A 9,917-nucleotide genomic window follows, 5' to 3' on the forward strand; every position below is an offset into this window, starting at 1 on the left:
CTTCAATGTATTTCCTCTTTTTCGTAAGAAGTTCCTTAAAAAAATTTTGCATATGAAGGCATTTGTTGAAGTGCTTCATAGAATGGTATGTTAATCACCAATTTCTTGAAAGTTTCCATGAAACACTCAAATTGCTTTTCTTTTCCCTTCATTGAATGGACTTTAGGATAAGGAAGGGGCTTCTCAATTGCTTTTCCTTTTTCTCTCTCTTCTCTCTCTTTTTCTTTTACCTCAACCTCCCCTTTCTCTTTTTCTTTCTTTTACTCATCCTCTTCTTTTCTCTCTCCGCTCATCTCTTCTTTTTCACTCAACTCATCTTTCTTTTTTCTCTCAATTTTTCTCTCCTCTAACATCTTACCACTTCTAGTCATAATGACATTACATTCCTCTTTAGGTTTAACATCAGTATTAGCCCCAAAATGCTTCTCAGGTTTCTCCTCCAACTTCTTAGCTAGTTGACCAACTTGTATCTCCAAATTTCTAATGGAAGCTTCAGTGCTTTTATGATTGGAGATAGACACTTGCATGAATTGTTGAAGTGTCTCCTCTAGCTTTACAGTCCTATCAGATAAAGAGGGTTGTTGTTGCCATTATTGTTGTGATGGTCTATTGAATTGTCTAGCTTGCCCTTGACCTATGCTTGGGTGAGGTTTCCACCCTTGGTTGTAGTTACTTGGGCGACCCTGATTACCCATAAAATTGACTTCTTCTTGGGTAATAGCTTGCATGGCACATTGTCCATTAATATGATCTCCACCACATAGCTCACAAAGTTGATGTTGAGCTTGGACTTTATTTACCTTGGATTGAGGAAAATATTTGTTAAAGAACTTAGCCATCACATTTTCCTACTCAGTGAAGCTATTCTCTGGGAATGAATTAAGCCACATCTTAGCATTGCCTCCTAAAGAGAAAGGGAACAATCTAAGTCTAATAGTCTCATCTGGACACCATTAATCTTCACTATATTGCATATTTCATTGAAAGTGGTCAGATATTCATATGGATTTTCATGAGCTAATCCATTGAATTGGTTGCTCATCACCAATTGAATGAGAGCAGGTTTCATCTCCATACTTGCGGCATTAACCCTTGGCCTTACAATGCTATTAAAATGAAAAGGACCTGTGACTGTTGCATAATCTACTAGGGTACATCTACCATTCTGATTGTCAGCCATATCTCCTATCTCCTAGTCAGATAATGTGAAAGGCTGTTGAAGAGTCTCAGGAGAAGGAAAAAGTTCTCAGCAAATCCTTTTCTTCCTTCTTCTTCTACTATTTTCCAGACTTGTAAGAAGAGGTTCAAATATTTTTGTGCTCCTAGTGCGAATCTTGTCCTGCATACACTAAAGTCCAATGCAGTAGAGCACCAAATTAGCCCAAACAAATAAAATTAAAAACAGTAAAACTAAAGAAAAAGTATAAACAAATTAAGAATCACACAAAAGTATAGTATGATCACGAGTCCCCGGCAACGACGCTAAAAACTTGTTAACTCATTGGCAAGTGTACCAAATCGTATCAAGTAATATAAAATGGTAAGACCAAGTATCGTTTCCCAAGAGACTCGTGTTTTCTTGATAGTTGTGTAATACCTTAATTAGTTAAGACTTAAAAGCCATTTTGTTGGTGTTTAAATGCAAATGCAACAAAAGTAAATATGAATGCAAATTGATCAATTGAGGCTTGACACAAGAATGAATGGATGAAATTGATAATATGCGATGATGATGGTGTTGGGGTTAGATTTCACCTACTTCACTTTCATGCATATTGGAATTCATCTTCTTCGTTGGAATGTTAATGTCACTCACAAAATTACTTAGAACCCGATCCCTCGGCGTAAAAAGCCTAGTCTTAATTATTAGACCTCAATTCCTTGAATCCCTAATAATCAATTCGGCATTAAGAAAAGAAGCTTAAGACAACAAAACGTCCTATCCTTATCCCTAGGAAATATTCCCTTTGGGTGAAATCCTCTAGATCATGATTCATAAGATATTTTCCAATAATCAAATAAATCAAACTAGGAGTCATGAATGGCGTAAACATAACAAGCATTAAGAATAGGAGAAAATCACTAACATTCAATGAAAGAAGCATAAAATGTTTAAATCATATTCAAAAACATGAAAGTTTAGAGGTTACATCATCCCCAACAACAAATGAATTTAGTTCTCCATTGTCATGGAGAACCTTGGCTTACAATGGAAGAATGAAAGAATGGAAACCCTAGAATGTGAGAAGGAAAGCTCCTTTATGCCCAATCTCCCTCTAAAGGGTCGAAAATAGTGTTTCCTTGCTTTAGCTGTCCAAAGATGTGAACCCTAGTGTGTGAACCAGTGACTATTGCGTAATCCTCCAGAGTTCGTCTCACTGGACCCATATTCTGATTGCCAGCCATGTCTGTTTTCTGATTTGTAAAGAGAGGTTAAAATTTTTCCTTTCTTCTAGTGCACATTGTATCCTGCATGCACAAGAAAACAAATCCTAGAAAACAATTGTTAGCCCAACACAAAAACAAAATAAAAATAAAAATTAAAACAATAAAAATCATGTCAAGGTTAATCAATAATCACACAAATAGAATAGTTAAACCACGAGTGCCCGACAATGGCGCCAAAAACTTGTTAAGACTCCGACAAGTGTACCGAATCATATCAAGCAATAATACAATCGTAAGACCAAGTATTGTTTTCCAAAGGACTCACGACACTAAACAGTTATGTGATTACTCAACTAATTAGGACTTAAGAAGAACAATTTTTGGGGTTTTGAATGCAAATGCAATAAAAATAAACATGAATGCAATTTGATCAATTGAGGCTAAACACTAGAATGGATGAATGAATTTGATAAGATGAGATGAATATGTTGTTGGAGTTTAGATTTCACCAAGTTTACTCTCATGTATATACGAATTCTACTTCTTCATTAATGTCAATGTCACTATCTAAAATACTTAAAACCTGATTCATCGGCGAAGAAAGTCTATCCTTAATTATTAGTTCATACGATTCCTAGCATTTCTAATAATTAATTTTGAAGATCAGAAGCTTAAGACAACCAGAACTCACACCCCCATTCCTCAGCAATACTGCTTCTGGGAATAATTCTCCAGAATTTGAATTGTAAGATACCTTTCGGTACTCATGCAAATCATACATCATGCTAATGAATGAGTTAAACAAAGCAAGTAATACGCGAAGAAGAATTACCCTAACAATTAATGAAAGAAGCATATATAATCAAGAATCAATTCAATACATGAGATTTTACAAAGGTTACATAATTCCCCAACAACAAATACGGTTTAGTTCCCATCATCATGGAGAAACTAGATGAACAATGAAAAAATGAAAGAGAAGAGGAGAGTTGTCACATCCCCAAATCTACCCTCAAGGAAAAGAAGAGTTGTCACATCCCCAAATCTACCCTTAAGGGGTGAAAAGTGTGTTTCTATGCTTAAGCCATCAAAAGATACAATCGCTAGGACGTCCAAGTCCTTAAATAGAACATAAAATTAACAGAAAACAGGTTGTCCCTATTTATATGGGTTTTTCCCATTTAGTTGTGTACCGAATTAAATCATGTAATATAAAATGCTAAGACCAAGTATCGTATCCCAAAAGACTCACGGCACTAAACAGTCATGCGATTATTCAACTAATTAAGACTTTTGAAGAACAATTTAAGGTTTTGTATGCAAAAAACAAGAAAGTAAATATGAATGTACTTTTGATCAATTGAAGAAAACACAAAGGTGAATGACTGATATTGAAATTATGAGATGGTTCTGTTGTTGGGGTATAGATTTCACCCAGTTTACTCTCATCCATATAAGAATTCATCTTTTTCATTCAATTGTTAACATCACTTTCTAAAGTACTTAAAACCCGATCACTCGGCGAAGAAAGCCTATCCTTAATTATTAGACCACAATCCCTTGCATCCCTAATAATTAATTCTGCATTACGATTAGAAGCTTAAGATGATCAAAACTCATATCTCCATCCCTGAGTAATACTACTTTTGGGAGAAATTCTCCATATCGTGGCTTCTAGGTATTTCCCAATAATAAAGAAGACCTTTAAATCATGCCATGAACGATCAAAACATAACAAGCATAGAGCAAAGGAGAAATTCCTAACAATTTATGAAAGAAACATATATAATTAAAACCAATTCAAATACATGAGAGTTCACTAGGTTACATCATCCCCCAACAACAAATTGAATTTAGTTCTCCCTTGTCATGGGGAAACTAAATGAACAATGGAATGAGAATGAGAGATAAACCCTAAAAACCGAAGAGGAGAGCTTTCGCATCCACTTATGCCTCCAAAGAGTTGGAGAAAATCTGAATTTGTGTCAATTATGTTAAAAGATACTCCCTCTAGGTCGTGCAAATCCTTAAATAGGGCTGAATTGGATCATGGGCCAACGTTGACACCACTCAGCGCCCCTACTAAGGGTGCCCAGGCGAGCTTGCGAGAAAACTGGCGCTCAACCCCCCTTTCTGGCGCTCAGCCCCAACTTGATTTTCTACACTTTGTCTTTTTCTCTTTTTCTGCATTACAACTCCTTGGTACTTTAACTCCTCTTTTAAATCATTCCAATAACCTACAAAATAGAGGGAATTTAGGCCTTGTTCTTTTGAGTGGATTTGAGGGAGTGAATTTGAGGGGATTTGAGAGGATTTGAAGATAAATTTTTTTGTCGTTTATTTGAGTGAATTTGGAGATAAATGAGAGTGAATTTGGAAATAAATTTTTTTAATTTGTCATGTCAATACAATTCTATGCTAATTCTCACAAATTTTATTTCTAAATTCACTCTCATTTACCTCCAAATTCACTCAAATAAACGACAAAAAAATTTATCTTCAAATCCTCTCAAATCTCCTCAAATCCACTCAAAAGAACATGTCCTTAGTGATAAAATCATCAAGTATACCCTCTGCTCACTTATTCACAAAACTATACTAAAAACATGAGTTCAAACAAGCTTCTAAGTCAAAAAGGGTTGATTTTCAACCGTTATCAAACCTCTCTTCACTTATTTATCAAATTCAACTAAAACAAGATTTTAAGAAAGCTTCAAAGTCAAAAAGAGTTATTTTAGTATCAAAATAGTATCACAAATAACGGTAAATTCAATTGTTATCAGAGGTCATCATCTTTTATAACACCAATTTGACTATAAATTTTATGAACCACTGCTTCGAGACTTTCAACGCCAAGACACAGTGCCATGTCTTCGATCTCCTTCATTACCATGATGTTTGCCATGATTGTAGCGACAATGGTCTCAACATGGAGACAAGATATTAAGAGTAGAGAGTTTGGTTCTAAGGTTCTCTCTAATTATCTGATAATATTTTTTTAATCAAAATTTCTATATCGGTTATAATGTCTAACCGATATAGAAAAAGTTTCCAATATTTACGTATCTGGCACCGCATGACTTTTACACCTGTTGTATGTGTAACTGGTAATGAAAAATTACTTTCTATACCTATTGTGAGTGTAACTGGTATAGAAATTTTTATCATTTATTACATCTTTGCTACACTGTGCTATATTTTACACCTATTTTCAGTGCAACTGGTATAAAGAAAGTTTTTTTATTTACCAAACTACTAATGTGACACTTTTTATACCTGATAGATTTCATCAAGTATAAAAAGTCACTGTAACAAGTATATTTTGCATTACTTAAGAGAAAATAAACTAATCAACTCTTACTCATTTAATAATATATAAATTGCAATAGCAACTTAAAAAGAAAGAAGATATTACTAGAAAAAAACGTAGCACAAGCAACACAAGAGTATCCGAGGAACAAAACACAACCTTTGAGAAAATTATTTAACAATCTCATAACTACTCTTTTAACAAATAAAAATAGCTTAAATGATTTCAATGAAAGTTTATGAATTTATTTTTTAAAGTAGTATCATATTATGTAAAAAATGAATCAAAGGTTTTATTTATAAAGTTTTGCAAATATTAATTAACAATTGATGTAAATAAATTTGATTATCTATTCTTAATAAAATTTTGTAAATCAGATAAAAGACCCTCTGATTAAATCTGTTAATGCATGTGTTAATAAGTTTTTTTAACTTTTCATTTATTTCATAAAACAACTCAAAACAATTTTAATAGCTTATCTAAGAAGATAATTGATTATATTTTGAGACCAGTTAAAGTCATATTTTTCTTCCCGTTTTAATTAATTAAAAAAACATATTGTTCTATTTTTTAAACACATTTAAAATAATTTAATCAAGTCCATGAAACCTTAATAAAGTAAAACAAACATAAAATCTTTTTCACCTGTTTATATTCCTTAAAAAATAATTTCACATGTTTTTATAAATTACACATACAATTGTTATTTGCATAGATTATGATCATAATTAACTTAAAAGTTGGTTATTTTATGTTGAAAATGTCAAATTAATCTAAATCTTGGACATTGTACTCTCTATTACGTGATACGTTAGTCAATATTTATCTAATATATGCCTTGTTGTTTTAAACCAATTACATTACATATGAATTTGACATAAAAAAAATGTTTTTTTATCGTGTAAATATTTATATGATGCAATTTGACTATTACAAAATAATCTTTTATACATAAATTTTACCCAGATAGATTTGTATTTATTTGAATAATATTATTAAATAATATAATTAATAAGTCTTCTTCTAGAAATAATAAAGTAATAATTAATAAGGTATTAAATACGGAACACATGAAAAAGTTAAAGAATTAAAGATTTAATAAAAAAGACGAGTCACATTGATGGAGGATTAAAGATATAATAAATAGTATGTCATCACTTTAAATATAATTCAACAGTCACACACACACACAAGCCTACAGTATTGAGCTCCGAGGCCTTAACAAAACTTCTGAAAAACCACCAAGAACCTTTCATCTTCCAGAAACTCGAAATTTTTAAAGGTCAAAAACATATTAAAGATATTTAAAATTCACTAAAAGTATAAAAAAAAAAGAGTTAATGATTAATCAACGAAATTCACGTACGTGGAACTACAATTTCTAAACTCCTTTTTACATAGACTTCGATAGTATAAATATTTGACTTAAATATATCATAATTTTCAAAAATTTATTTTCTTCTCTAAATTAAATATATACTAATTTAGTTTCTCCACTTTTTGAAAAATCATATTAAACAATTTTTGAAGAAAATACATGCAGTATGATAAATAAATTGAGTAGTTAAAATTAAAATTATAGTTAGAAAAATGAAAGACTCATAAAATGTAGAAAAAATATATTTTAACTTAGATCTTTTAACAACATTTGAATACAGTACATATGGTATTTTTTCATTAGTTTATTATTTATTTATTGCTATGTTGATAATATTCTAATTTAATAAAAAAATAACATCAGTCAAAATGTTATAAAAAAAATGTGTTATTATTGCCCTTAAAATAATAAGATGTTACGATTTTTAAAATTTCGATTTTAGCTATAATGACACAAATTGTAACCATCATCGGAGTTCCAATGATATTTATGGTTACCATATCTTCCGTTATTTATCATTCATTGCATCATCACTCTTGATTCTTCTATCAGAAACACTATGTTTCCATCACTAATTCCACACCTAACCTTCATAAAAAATTCTGAACTTTCACCTCTACAGAAGATCTTTACACAGAAATCACAGAAAGAGAATTAAATGAAATTAAAAGAAAGAAATATACTAATAAAAAAACATCATTTAGAACAGATAATTAAACTGATACAAATAATTAGTGCTTAACTTTTGACCCAAAAAAACAACACACGGAAATAAATTACAGAGAACCATCGTCTAATTCCACTGGACACACTATAACAAAACAAGATCTTCCTTGAGTTCATGTTTTTGTTGTCATCGTTCCTATGTAGTCACTTCGACATCATTCAGTGTTGTTGTTGGTGGTAGTGTTGTTGTTATTGTTTTTATTGTTATCGAGATCTGGAGGAAACTTGAGGATACCACTGTTCTTGAAGGTGGAGACGGTGAGTTTAACATCTTGACGGGCAATGACGCTACCACTAATGACACCTCCGAATATGTGGCCATTAGGCGTTGAGAGGTTGATGGTGAAAGATAGGGGAAAGGGAGGGGTGGCTCCAGGGTAAAGGGTATAGAGGTTGTTGTATAAGTAGGAACCAGCAAGGGAGAGCAAAGTGAAGGGACCATGCTGCATGGTTGAGTTGTGAAGTGTCACATTGTTGACTGTGCCAGAGGCACTAATGATGGCCACACTGACATGACCATTATGAGCAATGTTCAAGATGAACTCCATGATGTCCCTGTTTGGGGGTACCCTAAAAGAAAAGACCTTCATGGAGGGCTCCAGAGGTTGGGACACTGGTTGAGTGCTGGAGCTTGACTTGTTCTTGGAGCCTGGGGGCCTTCCCACAGGCTTCCTTGTGGATTTCTTCATGGTAGTGTTGGATGTTGTTGTGATGGTGTGAAACTCTGTTTGTGGCAGGATTTATAGTCGAAAAAAGTTTTTTAATATCGTTTTATTTGATAACTTTTATATGGATAAAATAGTCTTAATAAAGTTGACTTTTGTATTTTCAAAGAAAAAGATTTTATATTTTAAAAGAAACAGAAAGTGAAAGATATTGAGAACGAAGGTGTTACCTCATCAAGGGACGTTTTGAGAATGGCGTAATGAGAGGAGAGAGCGTGGCATAATGAGGTTTTGAAAGTAGGTCACTTTAATGCACAATGCAACAAAAGATTTTAAATCTTGAATAGTTTTATTCAGAAATGGTTAATATAATTTAAAGTTGGATGAGACAAAAGTACTAAAATAATTTATAAAAATCTATCGGTTAAATAATGTTAAATGGAAAATTATTTGTCCTTATAAATGAAATGCTAGTCATTATTTTATTTATTAGTTAGTAATGTATATATATTATTTAATTTGGTCAAAAGCATTTCAAAATCATTGATTATTAGCGTAGCCAATACCAAAGTAAATTTCTAAACTTCAAATGTATTTTAAATATCAGAAGGGACTTTTGTTTAGTAGTGTATCCATCTTGACCAAGATTTTTTTGAGATCGGAGACACTTGTAGTTTATATAGAAACGAAGTCTTAGAATGTAGTTGAAAAATTAAATTCAACGATACACTCAATGAGAAAAATTGAGAATTCGTTGAAACGCTATTTGTTTTGTGAACTTTATGTGAATTTTGTTTAATAAGAGAATAAATATTAAGAAATATATGATAAAGTTTCAAATTAAACAAAAATGTAAAAGATGAGTAATGAAGATGAATGATGTGAGCTCGGTAATGAAATTTGTAATACGACCTTAAAATTAGAAAGAAATTGAGGCAATGGTTAATAGAAGAAATTCATAAACATATTCTACTTTCTATATATATTCCAATTATTTACAAAGACCTCAAGAGTATAAATACCTCAACAGCTCATGTTTTTAACATTATTAAGGCTTCTGAATTCTTTCTATGTATCTCACTCTCTATAGATCTCGTTCACTAATTCTCTACTTTCAAGTCGGGGATATGTTCTTATATATACATATAAAATATTCTTATATAGCCAAATATTCATATGTAAAGACCTTAACTTCAACTCAAAGTAGAATGTATTCAACTTCTATAAGATATTTCTTATCTCCAAGCTAAATAAGAGTTGTACTTGCAAAAGACACTCTAACACTCAAGTCAATCTAATACGTGAAAAGATGATGAATGTTGTAATTAATGAATGCAATCAATGTATTTTGTAGAATGTGCGATTTATACTACTGTTTATGGATCTTTATAGGGATGAACCTGGAACATGTGGCCTAATTACCTCGTTAGCTTTGGTTTAACCTTTTCTT

General features: G+C 31.8%; 1 protein-coding gene across 1 annotated transcript; it reads right to left on the bottom strand.

The window, feature by feature from the left end:
• Nucleotides 1–7,957: 7,957 nt before the first annotated feature.
• Nucleotides 7,958–8,491, bottom strand: LOC148198443 (AT-hook motif nuclear-localized protein 17-like). The gene has a single exon (XM_088115809.1). It carries the CDS (start codon nt 8,489–8,491, stop codon nt 7,958–7,960), a length of 534 nt encoding a protein of 177 aa, XP_087971935.1.
• Between the last annotated feature and the right edge of the window lie 1,426 nt (nt 8,492–9,917).

This window comes from Vigna umbellata, chromosome 5 (assembly GCF_029865625.1).
Source record: "Vigna umbellata cultivar VRB3 chromosome 5, Vumbellata_1.0, whole genome shotgun sequence".
Lineage (NCBI taxonomy): Eukaryota > Viridiplantae > Streptophyta > Magnoliopsida > Fabales > Fabaceae > Vigna > Vigna umbellata.

Coding starts and splice junctions, on each gene's coding strand:
- LOC148198443 (XM_088115809.1), bottom strand. CDS start 8,491: ATGAAGAAATCCACAAGGAAGCCTGTGGGAAGGCCCCCAGGCTCCAAG.